General features: G+C 45.8%; 2 protein-coding genes across 10 annotated transcripts in view; one reads left to right on the top strand and one right to left on the bottom strand.

The window, feature by feature from the left end:
- TSPAN4 (tetraspanin 4) overlaps positions 1–6,130 on the bottom strand; it is a 470,914-nt gene extending 464,784 nt beyond the window's left edge. For 3 of the 6 annotated variants that reach the window (XM_065682686.1, XM_065682687.1, XM_065682683.1), the window contains exon 1: positions 5,526–5,757. The gene's annotated coding sequence lies outside the window, so the exon portion shown is untranslated. Of the gene's footprint in view, positions 1–5,525; positions 5,759–5,779 lie in introns of those variants that run through there. The other 3 variants (XM_065682689.1, XM_065682693.1, XM_065682684.1) reach the window with 2 other exon arrangements.
- Positions 5,864–10,949, top strand: POLR2L (RNA polymerase II, I and III subunit L). 4 transcript variants are annotated; one of them, XM_065682696.1, is made up of 3 exons: positions 5,864–5,948; positions 6,378–6,485; positions 10,455–10,949. In XM_065682696.1, exons 2-3 carry the CDS (start codon positions 6,391–6,393, stop codon positions 10,561–10,563), a joined length of 204 nt encoding a protein of 67 aa, XP_065538768.1. In that variant the 5' UTR covers positions 5,864–5,948; positions 6,378–6,390; the 3' UTR covers positions 10,564–10,949. The 4 variants fall into 4 exon arrangements, with proteins under 4 accessions (XP_065538768.1, XP_065538767.1, XP_065538766.1 ...); XM_065682695.1 differs by lacking the exon at positions 5,864–5,948 and adding an exon at positions 5,955–6,112; XM_065682694.1 differs by lacking the exon at positions 5,864–5,948 and adding an exon at positions 6,119–6,220.
- Positions 10,950–22,258: the final 11,309 nt, after the last annotated feature.

Below are 22,258 nucleotides of genomic sequence, written 5' to 3'. Positions count from 1 at the left end.
CCAGCAGGTTGAGGGAGGGGATTCGCCCCTTCCACTCTACTGTTGTGAGACACCACTTGAAGTACTGCGTTCAGCTCCAGGGCCTCCAACATAAGAAGGAAGTGGACGTGTTAGACTGAATCCAGAAGAGGGACCACAAAGATGCTCCAAGGGCTGGACCACCTCTCCTATGAGGAAAGGCTGAGAGAGCTGGGATTCTTCAGCCTGGAGAAGGGAAGGCTCTGGGGAGACCTCGTGGATGCCTTCCAGTACCTAAAGGGGGCCTACAAGAAAGCTGGTGAGGGGCTTTTTACAAAGGCATGCAGGGATAGGACAAGGGGGAATGGCTTTAAACTGAAAGAGGGTAGATGTAGATTAGACATTAGGAAGAAGTTCTTCACTGTGATGGTGGTGAGACACTGGCACAGGTTGCCCAGAGAAGCTGTGGCTGCCCCATCTCTGGCAGCATTTAAGGCCAGGTTGGACAGAGCTGTGAGCAACCTGGCCTAGTGGAAGGTGTCCCTGCCCATGGCAGGGAATTGGAACTCAGTAATCTTTAACATCCCTTCCAACCAAAAACATTCTAGGATTCTATGCCACAGAGGTCATCGAAGATATCTTTATGAATATATTTACACTGTCAGAGTCCCAGGTACAGAGCACCATGCCAGTATCCTAATTCCTCTCTAGTGAGGCAGAAAGAAGTCTCTGCCCTGCAAAAGTAGCAAGATAAAGTCTCTTTGCCTTTCCCAAGTAATAGGAAGTTATCTTTACATCTGACACAAGGACACCTTATGAATCGTTTTATGGAAAAACATTTGCATTTTTGGATGCATCTGTGGGATTTCTTCATACACTCTATTTAGCAGAGACATCTGTTACTCCAATATATATATTTCATATAAATCTCACCCTCTGAATCCTTTCCATCAGTTGTCACTAATGAAGCTTTGTGTGCAAAACCAAGTGCATTCTGCCCCCATTAGGAAGCCAATTACAGCAGGAAAAACAAGCAATTAACAAGGTGTAAAATAAACATCCTGCCACCTGCCTTTTAATAGCAACCCCACTTCAAACAAGTCACAGTTTCAGCACAGCTCTCAGAATTGGCAACTGATATTATATATGTATTTATGCAGCAGCTGCTCTTCATTGCAACAAATATTACAGGCTTACCAGATAAGGTCAGCGTATTTTTAAAAAAAATATATAGCAAGTATTAAAACCTGCTTTGAGGCTCCAAATGTTGCTTTTAATGAAATCAGCAGCATCAGGCTTGTCTGGTATTACAGTGAAGCTGCAGCCACATCCCCAGCTTAGAGAGGTTTCTCTTCATTTCTACTTGCTTAGCAGCTTCTGTATTCATTTCACTAAATCCAGGGGCCTAGGCAGCTATTAAACAACCTGCAGGACAACGAAACAACACACAGCTCTACAGAGTAGACACGTCTTTCCTCCTTTCATCATCCCTGCCTTTCCCTTTTGGTTTTCTCCACCTTCCCCCCACCAGCTATAAACAACCGGGGGGGCACTTAACAGGAGCAGAGAGCAATCCACTCAAAAATATCAAGGGGGAAACAAAACAAGCTTAGCCTTTGTTCCTTGAGCCTGCAAGTTTAGGGAAAGGAGGGAAGCTCTTCCTAAGTCATGTGTGCTGCCTAGCATGCTAGGTAGCTCCAGAAGGAGCCAGCTTTCTTTTTGTTTTGTGGAATGCAATGAATGACACTTCTGAGTAGTTAACTGGGACTAGAGAAGGCCCAACAGTAAATCTGCAGGATTTGGTAGACTTGGAGTCTAGAATGTGCCTGAGAAAAGAGCAGCCAAGCTTTGTCTTGCCTTTTTTTATCTTCCCCTCTCACTGTCTCTCTGCTGATACATATTTATTTGTTAGTTTTTCCATGTCACATTTCAGTTCTTGACTAATGTCCTATTTAATCACTTATTTCAAGATTCATGCACGTCCTCCTCTTCGGGTTCTTCTCCCTGGGTTTGTTGAGATGTGAGGAGTACCACACTGAACATGGCGCCAAGGAACTTGCCATCGTGTACAGGATTCTGAGGTGTTAGTCAGAGCCAGCAGAGATATCAACAGGCTTATAGAAGGTTGCAAGACACGATCAATAGTACCAAAACAATCCTTCACTGAAAAGCTCTAGTAAAAAGTCCTGAATTTAAATCATTTCACTACCTCTGAACACAACTGCTACCTAACTGGCAAATCAGATCTCAAAAGCCTCAAGTCTCAAGTTCTGATAATCTACATGTATGCAGAAACAAGCAAAGTCAGTAGAAGGGGAACGACCACAGAAGGTGAAAAGCAATGAAAGGTGAAGAGCCTCCAGACTCGTGAGGATGTACACCAAAATCTGACCTCTGGGAACCCATTAAGTAAGTAAGTAAGTAAGTAGATAAATAAATAAATACATTTTCTCAGCCACTGGTTTCCCACGCTACCAGTACAAGTGCAGAGATCCCACGACCGATCCTTCCTACAGCCCTAATTACAGAGACAAGGTTACAAAAGACACTATCTGCCAACATGAGCTGCAGGAGGTCATATGGCCACTCAAGCTATAAAAGTATTTTAAGAGTAGTTCAGTCAGTCAGGTCATTTAACTGACTTTTTGTTCAGTTTTTAAACAAGCAGCAATATTTTCCCTTACATTTTATGGATGGGAGAGGAAGCAGAACCTACTCCTTAGTCACCAATGTAGGACTTCAGTACTCATCACTAACAATGCCATAAGCGGTCATGTCTAGCTGACTTTTGTAGATCTAAATCCACCAAGAAATGCCAAGCCTCAAGCCAACAGTGACGGCAGGACAAAACATTATCAACCTTCAAAAGTTGTTCAGATCACAGTAAGTCCTTCACTGCATTAACCAACAAGTGGGATATATTATCTGCAATGCCCCACCACAAAGCCTCACATGACAGAAGCTGTTCCAGAAGCGTTTTAGAAAAGCAGTCCATTGTTCTCAAACACACTTCTACTTGGTTAGTTCTAAGGAAGCCTTTTCTGCTCAATGCTGAGGAGAGCTCTGATGGGTTTACTGAGCAGCAGGCTGTCTGAAGGCAGAAAGAATCAGCAGTTCAGGGACTGTTGCTTGTTGAAGGTGGCAAGAGACCAGAAATGGAACTAAAACTTCCTGTGAGAAAGACCTATGCAGTTGTACGAGCAGTTCTAGGAGACAGGATTCCAATTCCTGCAGTTCTTCAAAGAATGTTTAAAGAGACCTAACTCTCCAATTGTTCCAGTCCTCATCCCTCTTCAGAAGGATGGTTGAAGAGTCTAAATACTTTTGTATTTTGTATATTTAGCATTTGACTAAATACTAAACTGCAACAGCTGAGTGTCAGCAGTACCCAGCTCGCCTGAGCTCACTCTGCAGAGTCGCCCTAATCACTGTGAGCTACGGCCCATAAGACTCCGACTGTGATTCCTAACAGTCACATGCACGCACATCCTCTCCCAGCAAGTATTTTAAACAGACTTCTGCGGTTTGGCAAAAGGTCAGATTAAGCAGAGGGTACACGAAGTTGAGCAGAGAATATTCTCAGTATGTAGCAGTCTCTCCAGGTCATACATCATAAAAATCCTTACATTTTCCAGGATCAAAGAAGCTACAGCCATAAAAGACCTATTAGTTCATTAAGCCCATCACCCAGCCAAAGCAGGCTATCCAGGAAAGAAGTAACAAAGTCATAGTATTACTGTGAGAACAAGCTGAGTAAATTTTTCTTTGAAAAAGATGCAAAGCAAAGACAGATACAGAATTGGGTCTGAAAGTTAAAATCCAGTTGTTTTCAAGAAATAAGCAACCACATTTCTACAAGGCGGCCAATAAGACGCTATTCTGCATCTCACGATGTAGCTCTGCCCCAAAGCCTCCATGACAGCCCCTCTTTCTCACTCCCACTTGCAAATTCCCATCTCCAAACACAAATGTCTTTCACTGCAGAGTTCAGTAAGAAAATTACTTCGGAGCCCTGGTGCTGAAAATGCATCAAAGAACAATCTCCAAAATCCACTCTCCCCCCAAATAAATAAATATATAAATAAATCAAAGGAGAAAAAGAAAAGACAGTTTGGCTCCCTCTGGCCTACAATAACAATAATTATAATAATCTAGAGATCGCAGGAGGTTTCATCTACCCTCCATGCCAAGTCAATTCTCTCCATTCTCAACTGCGTATAATTGTTCCTGGGACTGCAAAAATTACTGTCTTTTCAGTAGCAATCACAATTGTAAAAATGCTTTCAAACAACCTCGAACCCTTATTTGTTAGAATCAAACTATGTGCTCTTTTACAGTTCAAGTTAGGTCTGGCATTTCTGTGCAGAGGGTCAATAATCCAGTCATTCAGAAAATAGTCACGAAAGACGTATTAACATAAGCTGTGCATTAAGACACAATTATTTATCTGGCTGGCAGTAATGGCTCTGCGCTGTGCACTGTATCAACTCACAGGCACTTTAGCAGGAAAATAAAACACTTTTGGAGAATTTCTGCTCTGCCCAAGGGCAATCAACATAACGCTAACGCTGTAACGAGAGAGCAATAAGGACTGATGGCGTTCAGGCTAATGCTTTATCCCAGAGCTTCCAGAACAGCAGCGTCTGTCCCTGAAGTTTGTAGCCACCGCAGCATGCTTCCCTATGTGTGCTAAGCACACACAGCCTCCTAACGCCTAATGCTTCCCCAATCCTCAGATTAACGAAATACAACTAAACAGTTGCAAGATGCATTATCCTCTGCTACCAAACCTCTCCTGCTTGGGGTGCCAAATAAAACCGGTTGCTTTGCCTGCAACCAGCCGTTGCCCCCCGAGCAAGGGGAACTTCCTTGTCCCTCAGGTAGGGGGGAAACTCTCCTCTTCGCGCAGGCTGCGCCTGTGGCACTGCCCTGAGCAGCAGCGGTGCCCCGAGGGCAGAGTTACCTCTGCTGAACAGTTCGTTTCCATTTTAGCCGTGCACAGGGCAGGGCGAGACGGAGCCACACTCAAACAGGACAGCGTCAAGCTCAGTCTGACCCCAGAGTTAAGAACTCCCAGCAAACCCGCAGCCACGGCAGCGCCCACAGCTCGACCGGGACTCGAGGGCGAGTTTGCCTTCAAAGAAACGAACGGTGTCCGGCCTGTGCGGGACACACACCAGCCCCCGGGACGGGCGGCGGGAGAGCGGAGAGGGTCGCCTCCTGCCGCCCGAGAAGAAACAGCCCCAAAGGAGCACTGCGCTCCCCCAGGCGCGACGCGGCGACAAGGCAGCCGCCAGCCGAACCCTGGGGGCATCCCGACCGGACCCCACCTCGGCACCCACCCCGTCCCGGCGGGCTCTGCCTGCGGGAGGACAGGCTCTCCAGCCGCAGAGCCATGGCGGGCATCGCCGCCCCTGCCCGTGGGAGAGCGGAGCCCGGCGCGGTGCCCCGTCCCGCAGCCCTGCCCGCCGGGGTTCCCCTCATGCTCTCCGCCTTCGCCACACAGCGCCGGCGGGCGCCGGGCTACAGCCACCAGTTGCGCTTCCCGCCCCGGACGGCTCCGGTACCTCAGCCAGGATGGGATGCGAAGTCTCGCCGCCGCGAAAGCCCCTTCGCAATGCAACAAGTGCGCACCCGGCTGAGGACGGGGAAGAGGAGGAGCCGGGCCGGGCGCCGCGCTCCCTCACTCGGTAGCTCTCGCCGCCGGTGCCGCCACTCCGCGCTCCCGGCGCCCCAGCTGCCGCTCAGCGCGCCACACGCGAAACGCGAAAACCAGCCCGCCCCGCGCGCCAACTCTCTTGAGCTGCCCGGGACGCCGTACCTCGGCCGCTACCATCTGCCCGCCCTGCGCAGAAAGAGGGGTGCGCCGGGCCGCCTCCCGCTCGGGCGCTATGTCTGCGCGCCCGGAAGCGGAGCGCCTCCCCCCTCCTCACCGCGCTGGTAGAGCCCGGGCAGGCGTTCCGGGAGCGCGGAGGAGTTGCTGGGTTGCGGTAAGAGCCGCCTCGTAGGGCTGTGCTCCCGTTGGTGCCTCAGGACGGGGGCTTCCTCGCCGCCATGGGGTGCTGATCGCGGCGAACCGTTACCGGCCTCCCCGGCTCTGTTTCCGCCGCCGCGGGGCAGGCTGGGGCCCGGCCGGTTCTCTCTCGGCCGCAGGGTGCGTGGTGTCTACCGCCCGCCGCCTAGCCGGCTCTGCCTGCCGCAGGAGCGGTGCTGGCCTGGCCGCGGGGGTGAAGCGCGGCCTGATGGCGTTGCACCGTTGTAGGTCGGCACGTCCCTACTGCGGGTGTCCTCTCGCTGTCACGTAGTGCCTTGAGCTGCTGCTGGAGGCGTCGACAAGTCCTGTGTTTCCGTTCCTATGTTTGAATGTTAACTGGTAGTCATTTTGCAGAGGTGTGATACTGTATTTTTTAATGTTACAGCTACAGTGCAAGAATGATCATCCCAGTCAGATGTTTCACATGCGGGAAAATAGTTGGAAACAAGTGGGAAGCCTATCTTGGCCTTCTGCAAGCAGAATATACAGAAGGGTGGGTATTATTTCTCTATGTTCTTTGAGTCGGGTGCTAGATGAGATCGCACAGCACATCTGTTCAGCCTGGAGAAGAGAAGGCTGTGTGGGGACCTAATAGCAGCCTTCCAGTATCTGAAGGGGGCCTATAGGGATGCTGGGGAGGGACTCTTCATCAGGGACTGTAGTGATAGGACAAGGGGTGACGGGTTCAAACTTAAACAGGGGGAGTTTAAATTGGATATAAGGAGGAAATTCTTTCCTGTTAGGGTGGTGAGGCACTGGAATGGGTTGCCCAGGGAGGTTGTGAGTGCTCCATCCCTGGCAGTGTTCAAGGCCAGGTTGGATGAAGCCTTGTGTGGGATGGTTTAGTGTGAGGTGTCCCTGTCCATGGCAGGGGGGTTGGAACTAGATGATCTTGAGGTCCTTTCCAACCCTAACTATTCTATGATTCCATAAGATACTGAAGTGCAGGGTCATGGCATTATGAAGTAGCTGCGAAGCTAAAAACTACAGATATGTTCTGAAGCTAACTATTTAACCAGTGGTTAGACATTATAATCGGTGAGAAAGTACTTGTTTCCCTACTGAATCTTTCTGTGTAGTAGGATGGAAGTTGCCAAGTCATAACTTTTACACTCAAACCAGTCTCAAATACTTAACTCTGTATGGAACAGGAAGGAAAGTAACAAGCAGTATAGCCAACTATGACACCAGTATGTTTTGGGTTTTTTTTAAAGGTGAGAGAAAGAAGTCACAAGTGTAAGAAGTAGCATTGTTAAAAATGTATACCCCTTTTAGGTTTTTTTTGAAGCATTTTGTGTTTGCTATGCAGAACTGCAGACCTTACTTGAAAGCACTGGTTTGCAGACGGGGGAAGGAGAAGTTCAGCTGCTCCAGATGCCTGACTGATACTCTCAGCAACTGTGTTTTCAGTAGTCTGGGCTTTGCATAGCCAGACTTTTTAATCTGTGCTGGCCAGAGCTCATGCTAGTGGCAGAGTCTACCATGTCTTTAAGTCATAATAGTTCAAAGGAGGGTCTGGCTGTGGTGGGACTACTTCAGAAAGGTTTCACAAGGTAACTCTTGAGAAATCTTTACACTGTCATTGAGTTTAAGCATGAAAGAAAACGCAGATATTTGCAATTCAAAGGAATGGAAAAAGAAAGTGTTAGAAATTTGAGTAAACCTCCTGAAGTGATGTTGAAACTGTTAAATAGAAGGGAGTATTTGCTTTGCATTCAAATGGTTAGGGTTAGTAATAGGTAAGTAATAGGTTTTTAAACAGACTGATATCTATGAACTTCCAGAAGAGTGTAAGCTAGCAGAGATTTCACTGCCTTTTTTCCAAAGTAAACCTGAAAACATTCTTGTGGTTTAGGATACTGTTTTGTCAAACACTGGAGTACAGAACAAAGCTTAATTCTTTGAGCTTAATCTAAACTTGTAGGAAGGTGTGATTATTCTCCTTGCTTCTTACTGCTTGATGTGGAGTTCGCAGCGGAAAGATGTCCTGTTCCCCCACCAGTTTCATTGAAAACTGTCCAGTGAAAAATCATTCAGTAGTTCTCCTAAATTTCATTACTTCTGTGAGTGGCTTTTTAGAGTGCATTTACATCCCAGAACCTGTCAAACCTAGCTGAGTAGAAGATTGCAGTGGCTAAACTAAAGGTATTTGGAAAGTCCTACTAAAAAATTTTATTTTTCTTTTCAGTCATGGAGTTAAAAGCGTTAAAATAGTGTGGGTAGCGAATCATTTCTCACTAATACTGAAACTGATCAGAACTATTTTGGCAGCACTTTTGACTTATTTTCCAAGATTACATTTTAATATTTTTCCTGTCTTCATTAGTCCTCTGCTTTTGTGTAGGACAGGAAGATGTATATTGTTATTGATATGTGCTCACTTGAGAACTGTTGTTATAGTCACTGGTGTGATTCTGGGATGCCTGTTCAAACCAATGCATTTATGAGATTGTAAGATCAGAAGCACAGTTTACAGATATTGAACAGTTAAAAACTTGCAGTGCAGTGTCAGCATCCCTATTAATGGTGGCTAGGAAATGGACAGACAAAATGGAAAAAATAACCATGTCTAAGTAATTTGTAGTTTAAAAAGACCCACACCTTTCCACTGCTCTTCTTCCAAAAAGCTCTAGAAAAAAAAGGAAAAGCTAAAAGGGAAGCTAGAAGAAAAAGGGAAACACAACTGAAGTTGTTTTATCCGAAATGTGTGTATCATATGAATTCTAAAGATGTGATTCATGTCAGTATTTTGCATCTCTAATAACTGCATTTGAAAGTTCAGAATTTACCAGATACCTCTTAAAAACTTACATCTCAACAGACATCAGATGCTTTTGTTCTAGAGCGGTTTGGAACATTTAGATATCATTTATAAAAAATCTTTTCTAAAAATATACTTCTTCATATACTTCTTAGGTAACTTTTGCACGTGCTAGTCCTAAAACAAATAGCCCTGCTATTTAAGCCCTTGCAGAACTGTTGAAAGGTACAAGAACTAATTGACGTCATCAGAGAAGCTGCTTGAAGCCAAACAACCTTTTCCATGGCCCAGTTTATGCAGAGCCTTCTTTTCAGTCATTTGTAGTTAGAACTCTCAGCTTCTTCCTATAGCAGAATTGCAGGCTTCAGGAAATAATACTGGTTTTAAGCAAATTCTGGATTGTTGCACTGCATCATGCAGGTCTAAAGACTTGAGTCATATTTCATGAATGTCAGATTCTGAAGGAGCATCAGGTTGGCTTTATGGTTAATAGGTTGGAGCTAAAGAGCATGGAAAATGTCACTTATCTTTAAGAGGTCTGACAGCAATGGCCATTGAAGACACATATAGTCGTTCAGGCTAGGATGACTCATACTTTCTCTACCCAACCATAAGAGTCTCGAGCAGTCACTCAGAAGGAATTAAGTGGAAAGACTGTATTGAGCAGTCTGCACATCCTTATTTGTGTATTTGTGGGGAACAGGTTGTATCACAGAATGCCTTCTTATATGGGGACTGGAAAGTATTTTTGCCTTCTACAGAGTTAACAACCCATCCATATGTGGGCTGGTTTGCATTTTGAGTTATTTTAGTTTCTCTATCTCTCACCCTTTTAACATGGCTTAGATCACAAATTTATCTATCTCATGAGGTAGTCAAGTGTCATCCTCACTTTACAGAAAAGTGTTATAACAGTGCTTAGAGATGCTAACAACAGCATGGATAATGATGCTCAGAGATGCTATTTCTTATTCCTGTGTCAGGAGAGTGTCTAGTGCCTTTGTGCTGTGTTCTACCACGCAACTAGCAGGAGCTGTAACCAGTGAAGGTAAAATCCTAGACAGACCATAGTTAAGTGGAAATGACTTCCCATGTTTCAGAACTGTGTTTTGAAACCTTCACACCTCTTGATCAATCCTGTTTTTAACCAGATCAGCTCCTCTCTTCTCTACAGACTGGTGTTTGTAGAAGGAAGACTAAGTTACTGTAACTAAATAATTGAGTTTACAAATGTACCATATTTCAAGTCTCTTTCCAGCTCTGAAGACTAAAATTTTATTTCCAAAAACCAAAATATTTGTGTCTTACTTAACCTTGCTGTTTCATGACCAGATATGCCCTCGTGTGTGGAATGGCTCAGAAGAAGAAATCTGTAGGAGTAAAGTCCGTTCTGGTTCTGTTCCTATGGGGGAGTTCTGCAGACTTACCTCTGAAAGTTTGGTAGCTGTGTCAGCTAGATGCTGGCTTCAACAGAAATCATGTGCTCTTGCAGGCCAGAGAACAGGCAAACACCCTGTCAACAGCAGTAAACTGAAAAGAACATTAACAGCACATGCTAAATTTCTGTTTCTTAGTTTGAACTGCAGACAAGTTTCCCTTTATGATTAAGCTCAAAGTAATCAGTATGTTGCTTAGGAACATTTACAAGTGGTTCTGACACACTTCATCCATTATGGTTTTTTTGTTGCTGTTCATTAATAGAGATGCCCTGGATGCCCTTGGTTTGAAGAGATACTGCTGCCGCAGAATGCTCCTGGCCCATGTGGATCTGATTGAGAAGCTTTTGAATTATGCACCCCTGGAGAAATGAGATAGATGAACAAAGTACCACACTGCAAACTACATGGAATGGATCTCTAATGCTAAACTTGAAAGTGGACTTCAGGTAGTAAAAGATGAAAGCCACCTGTCATGTAGCCATTGAGAGATGTTTACCTTCTGGAGAAAATACTGCCCCGACACACTAACCTCTTTCAAGGAAACAAAGGAAAGATGAAGTCCATTTAACCAAGATTTGGAGATGAAGTTAAATGTTTGGATGCTTCTTTTTTTAAATCTGTTTGGAGTTGTTTTGTGAACTTTTAGATGCAGCTGCCAGCAAAAATAAGTGTTTGTTCATATAGAGAAATTACTATATCTCATTAAAATGTTGAAATAAAGGAGGTCTTCCCCTGTAGACTTCCTACAGTTTATGGATAGAGTGTGTGCTTGGATCTTGCCATTTGCTTGTGCTGGTTTCTTTGAGGTTAGGAGTACTATTAAGTTTGGTGCTTTGCACTAGGCAGGCGGAGGGATTAGAAACATGGGACTGAAACTCTGTTCCAGCAACAGGGAAGTGGTGGGTAAGTTTGGTAAGAATGAGGCATTACTCCTAAAAGCTGCTGGAGCTACCAGAGCGTACTTCCCACTGCAGTTAAAGTCAACGTGTGGTCTCTATCCCAATTCTTATGAAACACTGCAGCTGCTGTATTATAAAAAACAGGGCATCAGATGGTGTAGTGCCCTTCAGTTAGGTAAAACATGCTTGAGTGTTCCTATGGAAAGCACTTCATGTGAGAATTTACGCATGCTGGTGTGAACAGGATCAAAGTCTTGATCTTGCCAAACACCTGTACCTCCCTGTAGCTAGTACACATGCAAGCTTTCCACTTGCTTGTCATTTCACTGGCTTCATGTTGTGCTGTGCAGGTGATGTAGTACTGGCTGGCCAAATGGAGGCTGTCCTGGTAGAACCAAACACAGAGAGGTCAGCTGTAAATACAGGGCTTGTGAAGGTTGCCTACATGGGGAGACAGGCACTGACCCTTCCAAAAGGTCTCACCTTCCTGTTGTGCTGCTGACTTGAAAGCTGAGCATGTTTCACGCTGTTCTCCAACATCCAGAACACATACCATTCGGGGCAGTGTGCACAGCAGATATACCCACCTTACCTGAAAATGAAGGAGGCCAATTCCTACATCTGCGAACGCTCAGGATTCTGTTCAAATGCAGCGTTAGCCCATATGCAAATGTAGGACAAATCATCGTTACAGCAGCCTTGTAGAAAACAGGCTAGAACAGATGATGATCCCTCAGCTTGCAGCCTGTTATTCCTTGGTACAGTAAAACTTTTGGCATTCACGTGTTGGCTGCTGGGTAAGAAGTATGTTGATTTTTTTCCATAGTTGAAGAACCACAGAGAAGTTGAACAAAACCTGGGTTTCCAGAGATACTAATTGTCCTGGGTTCAGCTACTGCTACTCAAGGGAAGAGAATACGATACCACCCACTGAAACGAGCCCAACCCCAGAAGAGAGCCTCTGCCCTTCTGGGTAACTCCCAGTTACCTCCCTGGGCATGACGTGCTGTGGTATGGAATACCTCTTTGGCTAGCTTGGGTCAGGTGTCCTGGCTCTGCTTCCTCCCGGCTTCCCCTCCTCCTTGGCACAGCATGAGACTCAGAAAGTCCTTGGCCAGACCAAACATTTGAGCAGTAACTAAGAACGTCGGTGCTATCAGCTCTGTTCCCGGGCCGAAAGTCAAAAACACAGCACTGCACCAGCTACTAAGAAGGAGAAAAACTGACTGCTACTGCTGAACCCAGGACAGTAATTATTTAATGTGCTTACTAGGTCAAACATGTACACACAAACCTTAAACTAGATTGTCTCACAAAATAAGTTGCAGGTCAGCTTGCCTTTGGCTATCACCCCACCAATCTTTACACTTGAACTTGCTTTTCAATTTAGTACAGGGCAATAGTAGATGTTTCCCAAATTCAGCAGTTGTTCACTGAAGACGTTTTAAAACCATATGCTTTATCCTAATGCAAAGAGAATTAAGCAATTAAATCTAGTATTCATTTCATAGCTGATTGGATAGCTTATGTTCAGCATGCCTGCTCTATTAGCTAGTTAAATGCACTTAAACAAAATTTCTCTTTCAGGCTATTTTATAAAAGGGACACTGTAAAATATAGGATGACCTTTCCAAACTGAACTCCTGTAGGACATTTGTCCATGTTCCAGTGAAGCGTTACATGGAGATACGTGCCAGGTTGCTCACAGAAAGATCAGAATGCCAGGCCCAGCACTCATTCGTGAGCTGTACTGAGAAAGCGCAGCAGCCCAGGCTGGTACGTCTGGCAGAGGCAGCCGTGCGTTATGCTGTGTGGAAAGCTGTCCTGCATCAGTGCCAAAGAACTGGATTAGACGAGCTGACAGGACTGTGCTTCTATCTCAAAAGCAATTTTCTAATCTAGTTTTCTGCTTTAGAATAACATGTTTCTTTTCAAAGCTGATGCTGTTGTCCAATATGAAAAGCTATGGCTCTTAAACACTTACAATGAAGATGCAGTTTGCAAAAAAGACAGCAGGCCTCATTCAAAAAATTGAAGGAAAAATAAAAACTGCCTTGGTTGCTCTCATTACTATATCTCAGACAGAAAACATGGTGCAGTAGAAGACAGTGGCAGTCTGGTATTGCTCTGGCAGACAGACATTACACAAAGAGCAGGAAAAAAACCTGAGCAGCAAGACTAAGCCACAGCAGGCAGTAATATTAGCTCCTGCAGCACATGGCAACCTCTCTGCATCACAGCCTTTCCTTGGGAGTTTGCACATGCAGCATTGACCAAAAAAAGCCATTTCTGTAATGTGGAGAAGCACATTGTTTATCATGTTCATGTGAAAGGTTGTCTCAAAGAGTTCTGTCCTTGGGAGGGTTAGGGGCAGCAGCAGAGCTTAAATTCTGTTCTGTAAAGGGACAGTGAATTTTTCAGTGCATTTCTATAAATCCCAGCTTTCACCCCTGCTCACTGGTAACTAAGAAAGTAATTCCCTTTCCACTGTCATTTCTCCTGGGCTTGCTTCTGTAGCTGTTAACGTAAGTGTACTGGATCTGCTTTCTAACCTGCCAGATCTCTTAGAGAAGAGCCATTAAATATGCTCACAACAACCATATTGTTTAAAGCCAATGTGAAAGACACGTGTATACACACACAGAGAAAAAGCCTTGGTTTTCACTGAGTCCTAATAAAAAGGAACCCTTAGCAGAATCAACAGACAGGCAGAAGTGGCAGAGAGAAATTGCACTGAATATGCAGCCTTTAATTACATGTGGAAACCTGTCAATTGGAAGCTCGCTGACAGAAAAACCCAACAAAATCCCACCAGTGCTCTGCAGTCCTTCAGTCACTTCGTATATAAAGCATTTAGTGAATTTTTCAAGTCTGTTTTGAAAGACTGTTGCAGGGCTCACACCTGCTATTGGAGAAGCAAGCAAGCACCATGAGAAGTGTAACGGGAGAACCCCCAGTGGCCAGGCCGCAGCCTCCCAGGCCAGGGCAGCATCAGGCAGGACTTTCACACCTCACTATCATATAAAAATAATGAAGTAGTGCCTGAGAAGCTTGTGATGGGAGTTGAGGTCATGAAAGTAGAGAGGAATCCGCTCATGAAGTCCAGAGGCGGGCTTCTACCCAGAGCATCAGCACCCAGCATCCATGTGTGTGTCTGGAAAGCTTTACCTTTCTTGACAGTTTTACCCAAAACAAGAAGCAAACCTCTTGCTCACAATTCTGAGTCCATCTGCAGGAAGGAAGGGATGTGCTTTCATGCCTATCTGTAATGAGCCTCAAGCCTTGTATTTCAAAAGTTTAGCTCCAAAAAATCACCCCTTGTGAGCGTCGCACCCCAGGGTGAATTACTGAGAGATCTGTGCTGGGTTTTTGTCTTTCTGTATTCTCTACTTAAATGCAGCCTGCAACTGGATACTGAATTCTGACTTCCTGTATATGTTTCTTGTCTATATGAAGTAAAACAGAACTCTGAAAATCCTGATTGCAACCAGTGCACAAACCTATAGCTGTATAGAGATGTTTGAAAACCAAGGACAGGAAGCTTGTGGCCGAGACTTTGGCTTTGCTGAGCTGCACAGTTTGATGTATTTCCCACTGAAGTCTGTGGGAGTCTTCATTAACTTCAATGTGACTTAAAATGGCCTGGTAGCATAAGGTGCGTGCGCCTCATGCACATAAGGCCATAAAAACAGCCAAGAAGTTATCTTTGGCTTCAGTAACTCCAGCTGAGGGGAACTGCGAGGCAACTGATTTCGCTTTGGGCTAGTGCTTGGAAGCAATACAGTATTTACATGGGACTTAGTCTCATTTAAGCACCCGTCTCTCTCCTCGACACTCCGTTACGGAAATATGTAGGTGATGTAGAACCAAGACTCACAGAGAGCATTAGTTTTTGCCTAACCCCTGATCTTACTTCTCCTTCACAAAAGCATGTCTTTCAGACATTGTCAATCACCCGTTCTGGTGACCTACGTCTTGTCTTGTGCTTGTAAGGTAACACATAGCTCCCAAGCATCACATGGGTTTCCCCATAAGTTCTTTCCTGATGCATCTGCTCCCATAGCAAACATTGTGTCTTGTAACAGCCAAGCTAGAAAATTAATGCAGGAAAGTCCTGCACTTTTCCCTCCCACATACAAAGGAAGTGTGGTAATAAAAGTGGTTCATGATTTCCTGCTTTCAGAAGCTGAACAAATAGTGATCAAAGACAGGCATGGAACAGCAGATAAAAAGCTAAAAGCCTGTATGCTTTGGGGAGCGCAGGAAACTGACAGTTAAAGCAAACTTCATAGCAAGCAGCAAAGGCTGTGGTCAAAACCTTCCGTAGGCATTGATGATGTTGAATTAACCCACATCCCACAGGCTGGATTTGCAGCTAGGAAGAATGAATACTGAATACCCGTTCTTTGGGAATCAGACCTCCTTCTTTTAAAAGCAGGCCTACTTGCAGCAATCCAAGGGATGAACTGCTTTAAAAAAAGTAAGAAAGAAATCAGTGCCAGGAGTAGGACAGCTGTGCTCAGCACCTACCTTCAGCTGCTAACCTTTTCTTAGGCTGCTGCTTTGCACATTTTCTAGTGGATCACCACAGCGGTATCTACAAGCTTTGAATTACTTCAGAGATAAACATAAATGTCACTGTCCTTACCAACATCTCTCCAGACACCTGATCCAAGGGCATGAAGAAGCTCAATGGGAATCTTTCCTTCCACTCTGGTGTACTTTGGGTCCATTCCATTCCACCCTCTCTTTGCTTTCTCCAGGCTAGCCACATGAGCTCATCTCCATGTAACATTATTCCTTATGTCTCTCAAAGACAGAAAAATGCTCCACCGTAAGGTGTATATTTAGGGACAGGCCTTGACAGAGCAAATAGACTTGCTACACAAGTCTTGGGCAAGCCACCAGTGTGGTGCCTCAGTTTCCCTGCCTGTACTTCTGAGATGGCACTCATTCCACTCTTCAGAAATCATTGAGGCAACAAGCCTAGTCTCACCCAACCCCTGGTGTTTTCTTACCTCTGTCTTATCAAGGACCTCCATCGTACACTGCCCTCAAATCCTAATGGAATATCTTTAAATAGAGTTTTTTAAAGTACTTTCTCACTGTGGATCATAGAATACCAGGTTGGAACTGACCTCAAGGATCACCTGGTTCAACCTTCCTGGCAAAAGCACAGTCTAGATGAGATGACCCAGCACCCTCTCCAGCCAAATCTTAAAAGTGTCCAATGTTGGGAAATCCACCACTTTCCTGGGGAGATTGTTCCAATGGCTGGTTCTTCTCATTGGCAAAAAGTCTCCTCTAGTGTCCAACCAGAATCTCCCCAGGGAGTAACTGGTACTCATTACCCCTCATCTTTTCCATGTGACTCCTTCTGAAGAGAGTCTCTTCTTTGCAATCATCCTTTACATACTGGAACATGGTGATAAGGTCTCCCCATAAGATTCTTTTCTCAAAGCTAAACAAATGCAGTTCTCTCAGCCTTTTCTCACAAAGCTTCCCAATCCTCGGATCATCTTTGCTGCCCTTCCCTGGACCCTCTCCAGCCTGTCCACGTTTTTTTTGTGTAGTGGGGACCAAAACTGAACATGCTACTCCACATGTAGCCATACAAGCACTGAGTGGGAAAATGAAAAGCCAGCATCCTGTTAGCTTGCTTTGTTGCGACTGCACACTGTTCACTCATATTAAGCTGCTTGTCTACTAGGACCCCCAGGTCCATTTCCACACAGCTTCTCCCAGCCAGGGAGCAGAGCCCAGTGCAAGAACTGCTGGTGGAAAGCTGCTGCCCTGAGCTTGTGCAGCAATTCAGAGATCAGCAGCATCATTGTTCTTGGCAATCTGTAAGGTATGAGAACACAGCTAAAGCCCAATTATCTCCAGCTACTCAAAGCTGCCTTGAAGTGCTTCCTCTCCCCTCCTTTTTTCTTTTTAACTAAGTCTTCCCTATGGTAGCATCTATGAAAGTGTGCTCCTTCCCAGACAGAGCTAGGAGAGGGAAGGGACAATGTCCACTTAATGGAATAAGGAGTAAGTGGCAATCAGAGCCGTGTCAACTACTCAGTGTTACAGGCTGCACTGATGTGCTCCTGCCTACACTGATCAGCCACTACCCACCAGCAGATAGATAGGCTCTGCGCAGCTCTTCATCAGTGCAGTGATGGTTTGTGATAAAGCCAAGCCCTCGAGCCTTCCATTTCTGTAGAAATGTAGAACTTTCATAATTGAGTTAATAAATTCATACACAGCAATGGAATAGCGAAAGGTTGGGCTGGAGGTATAGCAAGACATTTTGCTATGTTCCCCCCCAAAAATGTAAATGCAAAAATGAGTGCTGCTCCCAGCTGTAGGCCTTTCCTCTTAATGAGATGTGCAGCCGAAGCAACTACTAACTCCGGTTTTTTAAAGCAGCAATAGCAGTTTGACTGGGAGGTCTTCCTCCAGGAGCAGACTAGTAAATGAAAGCATAAAGTTAATAAGGGCTTGAGTGCTTCGCATCATTACAGAGACAGCTCCACACGTCACCAACTTGATTGTTTTTTTAATTATAATTGTCAAAACAGCATGAAGAAAACCCCCTTTGGATCCACTCAGCACTAAATGCAGCCCTGACAAATGGCTGCTTCCCTCCATTAAGCAGTATTTCAAAAAGGCAAAAAAGTAATAATTAAATTCCACTGATGAATAATTACTTCTACTAAATAAAGAGAAACAAACACTACTGGCCTTAGTGGCTTTCATGTCAGGTACCCGAGCTGCTACTGAACCAAATGAACATCTGAAACTCACTCTAAACTCTGAATGAGATCAGCTAAATGTAACTAGAGAGAGCTTCAGGCTTTTGCTCGCTTCTGCACGTCTGCTTCCAGGGGGCTCCTCCGGCAGAAGCGGGGTAGTCACACTGCATGTGAGGTTACTGCAATATCACAAACCTAAGCTGATTATTTCTTTCTTCTTTATTTTAAAAGCTACAATATTCAGGTAGCTCAAGGAAAAAACAACCCCTGGATTTTGTCTGTTCATAAATCCGTCACAACAGCTTGGGGGAAAACAGTAAATAAGATATTGGAAGAAGAGCACAAGAGGCCAAAAGAAGAGTACCTGCCTCTGGATGTGCTATTTGCAACCGAAGCAAGGTACCAGGCTGTGATATTAGTACGTGGTATTGATTTGTTCTTAATCCAGAGAAATGCCCCTGTAATGAACTCTGCTGTGCCTTTAATGATTTCATATTGAAGGATGTTAGGTGCCTTGCTCATAACAGAGTAACAGCAATTCCAAAAATAGCAAGCCTCATAATAAAATGTTATTGAGGAGCCTGAATTTCAATATAAAAGGGACTCTGCAGTACTCAAGGGCTTACTAGATACAAATGCATACTTTAAAAAGTTGTATTAAAGTCATGTTGGTGCCTGAGTTACAGAGGCAATGTGAGATGCTACTCCAGGGAGCAGCTGAGCCCCAGGTCCCCAGGAAACTTTTAGGCAGATGTGATACAGGCTGGATTTACTCCCACCAGATGAATGGGGCTGGATGCCTAGAAAGCAACAAGATGCTTTTGCAAGCTGCCTGCGAGGAACACAGTGCGCCTTGGTGACAAACAGGGACAGCACACCAACAGGGTGCTGGACCAGATGCCATGTGCCTGATGTTGGCTCTGCCACTCACCCCGCAGCCTCAGGCAGGAGCCTCCCAGAAGGCCACCAACAAGCCGCCACTGCAACTGGTGCAAGCAGGTTTGGAAGAAAGGGAAGCTACTACCAGCTCACCAGCTGGAAGCCAGCATTCCCACAAGCTCAGGGCCACCACAGATTGCTCAGAGTTGGGAGCACCAGGGCTAGGGTTGACCTCAGAGGTGAATCCAATGCAGCAAAGAGCAGCCCAAGTTGAGCCTGACAGCTTTGTCATGTTGAGAGTATAGAGATTTGGCAGAAAATAAACCCCTTGTGTTCCAGCCAGTCCTCAGAGATCAGAGGGCAAGGTGCAGCTGGGCTTAGTTTCTGATTACAACCAACCTGTCACTACACACCCAGTCACATTCAGTAAGAACTTTCACAATTACAGATTCGCAAATAGCACGGTTCATTGAAGCAACAGAAACACACATTCAGAGTGTGTATCGCCGCTGCTATACAACACTGCCATTGATAAATTCACTTACTGCAGCAGCACTAAAATCCAAAGCTAGCCAATGATTGGTAATTCATTAAGCTTAGTTCCGCCCAAGTGTCTTCTAAGGTAGTCAGAGATGCAAATCTTAAAGGGGAATCCCTGCTCTGGGGAGGAGAGAGGAGCAAGCCCATCAACTTGTCTGCAAAGTGGAGTCCTACTCTCATCCTCTGCCCATCTGGAGGGGTTCAAATGCCAAATTTATCCTTTTGAGAGAAGTGGAGATGAGACTGTAGTCAAATTACCTGCTGCTGCTGCTGTCACAGGTGATGGGGGGGCAGACACTTTTTCACTGTTATGGATTTTTTTATATGTAAGTGAGGGATAGTTTCAATTGCCTTCGGTCAGGCTGCTCAAGGGCCCTGGGCCTTGGGCAAGGGCAGAACAGAATGGTGAATCACATCTCTCCCTCTTCCACCCGGCTGAGGTGGGAGCAGTAAGGGTGCTCAGGCCTCCACCTGATAGCCTAGTAAACCCCCATCAGGATGTTGCAACGACCACACCTTGTTAATCCCTTCACCACATATCTCAAGGCTTCATTCCTACACCAGCCAGGCTACCTGCAGTGTTGCAGCCCCCAAAACCTAAATCCACCCCAAAAAGGGCTGTGGCAGTTGCTGCTTTTCCCCCATGTAGGGACAGGGATACTGCAATGGTTGGGATGTGCCAGGCTGGGCCAGACATGCATCTCACCAGAGCAGGGCACCAGGGAGGAGGCTACTCCTGCCCTCAGCCAAATAAGCCAGCTGATGGTGGTGGCATGTCAAGGACATCTCCGGCTTTCTAAGAGCACTGCTGCAGTGCAGGACGGGCTACAATGAGAACAAAACAGCTTTGTTTCTCCCATCCTGCAGCCTTTCTTTCAGCACACAGCCCTGTTCTCGGTCTGGACTGCTCCTGTCCCAAAGCACTTCCCTGCCTGCAGCCCAGCCACCGTGCTGAGGACAGTGTCACTGGGCTCCACCACAACCCGTTCTGTTTTGGCCGGTGCCAGAGCCCCTCTCCTGGGCTAGAGGTGCAGAGGGAAGATCCAACCCTGCAAAGAGCCACCTGGGAGCTGCTTCTGGCCTTCAAATAACTCCCCTCATGGCACTGAGTGGTTTCATTAAGAGCAAACTGGGGCATCTCCTGCCACCTCCAGTGGACTGGGGACAGGATTTAATTAGCTGGAGGAGACAAGGAGTGAACATTTGCTTCCTACAAGCCCTGACAGAGAGCTCAGAGCTTGTCTTACAGGTTGTCCAGGAGAGGAGATGCAGACTGAAAAAACAATAATCCATTAGCTCATTTATGTAAATAAAGGCAAAACTTACATATAAAGGCGTAATTGCCATCATTATAGCCTGGTTTTCTGCCCAGGAGATGGTGTCAGTGAGGCTGCCCCTGCCTGCAAGCTCCATGCATGGGGTAGGTGGAAGTGCCTGAAGGTGCTGTGGCTCCTGCCTCCTCCCTCCAGGACCCTTTCCTGGGTAAAAGTGGCATTAAAAACCAGGCGAGAGAAGTGAACTTGTTCCCCTGGGCTGGCTCTAAGCAGGTGATTCAGGAATTGCCTCCCTCTCTCCAAACCCTCTCTCTACTTTAGGCTAGTCCCTGCTTCTATTTAACCCACAGGCTGGCAGCACTTTCCCCCCCTGGGAGATGACAGGCAGCCTTGGTTCCTGTCTCCTGGAAGGACTCTGAATCTTAAAGCAGTGAAACAAGAGCATCTCTCCAGTGGTGCATGGAGAGCAGAAGTTATTTGCATTCACGTTCCAGAAACCTCTGCTGCAAGAGCAGAATCAAGTTTACCCAAAGCTCCAGGCTAGAAAAACAATTGCTGATGCTAAATCAGAGGCTGCAGTTTGGCACCGATTTGTGTTTCCTATGGTTGGTTTCAGGAGAGGAGTGCACTGGAGTTCAGCAATTTTGTAAGGTCATAACTCCTTTGAAGCAGTATTTTTATTGTTATTTAGATTACAGGCAGAATTTAAGTGGTGCCATCAGGACCGCATGGAGCTTGGCACAGCTTGTACGGACAGCAAAAGGAAGTTTTCAATCTAAGGGGACAAGGAAAAGGAAGTATGATTGGAGGGAAAAAAGAAACACTGGTAGGAATTAATCTGTCAGCCGTGCTTAGCAGCCTCGAGCAGCAGCTCACAGGTGCAGGGGAGCTCCGCTCTCACTCAAGCACAGGATGGACTTCTGCAGTGCTGCATGCTCATCCACTGACATCCAGCACCAGCACCAGGAACCTCTGAGTATCCCATCACTCCATTAAATGGGCCACTGAGCTCTGCCAAAATCCCCGATGCAAGAACTGTCCTCAAACCTCCTGGCAAACTGGGGACACCGCGCCAGGCTCCTGTATTCCCAGTCAGCACCTTAACCGCATCCCAGGGAACCACAGCTCTGCCTGGGAAATGCTGGTGCTTCTCAGCCATGTTTGTTTAAATTCAATTTACTTCCAGTTGAAGGTAGCGTTGTTTTTTGATGAAAAGGACACCCAGAGCCCACATTTGCTGAGACGGTGGTTTTAACAGCCCCATCCAGTGCCATTCACTATGGTAAGTGAACTATATGTTTTACATTTGGGGTTGAGGGTTTTTTTTTGGTTGAAAAAATACTATGCAGCCGCCTTTGCAGTTGTTCTATGAGTTAGGGCTCCACTTCCTGTTTGGGGCTCAGGACTGTTCCATTTGGAAGTATGGACAAACCTCAGGAATGTTTCCTTTGAGTAACTGTGACACAGGCTGCCCAGCTAGAGCCCAAAGAACTGAATCATTCATGAGCCCATCCGCAGAGCACAAGGCACTCAGGGAATGAAAGAACAGGTCAGCCTTCAACTGACTGCTATTAAAACCTTTCATTAAAGTCCTGGAAGAGAGCAGCAGGAGAGGGAGGAAGAAGGAAAAGGAAATAAATTATAACCTCGATCACGTCTGTGGATCGATGAAGGAGGGATGGAAAACGCAAGAAGGACAAAATGTGAATTAGCCTGGGATATCTCAGACAGTTG

Source organism: Lathamus discolor, chromosome 6 (genome assembly GCF_037157495.1).
Source record: "Lathamus discolor isolate bLatDis1 chromosome 6, bLatDis1.hap1, whole genome shotgun sequence".
NCBI lineage: Eukaryota > Metazoa > Chordata > Aves > Psittaciformes > Psittacidae > Lathamus > Lathamus discolor.
The sequence above is the reverse complement of the archived record's forward strand: the minus strand, read 5'-3'. Positions and strand labels throughout refer to the sequence as shown.

Coding starts and splice junctions, on each gene's coding strand:
- POLR2L (XM_065682694.1), top strand. CDS start 6,201: ATGGCGTTGCACCGTTGTAG. Junction 6,221..6,377: donor ATGGCGTTGCACCGTTGTAG/GTCGGCACGTCC, acceptor TTAATGTTACAG/CTACAGTGCAAGAATGATCA. Junction 6,486..10,454: donor CAAGCAGAATATACAGAAGG/GTGGGTATTATT, acceptor GTTCATTAATAG/AGATGCCCTGGATGCCCTTG.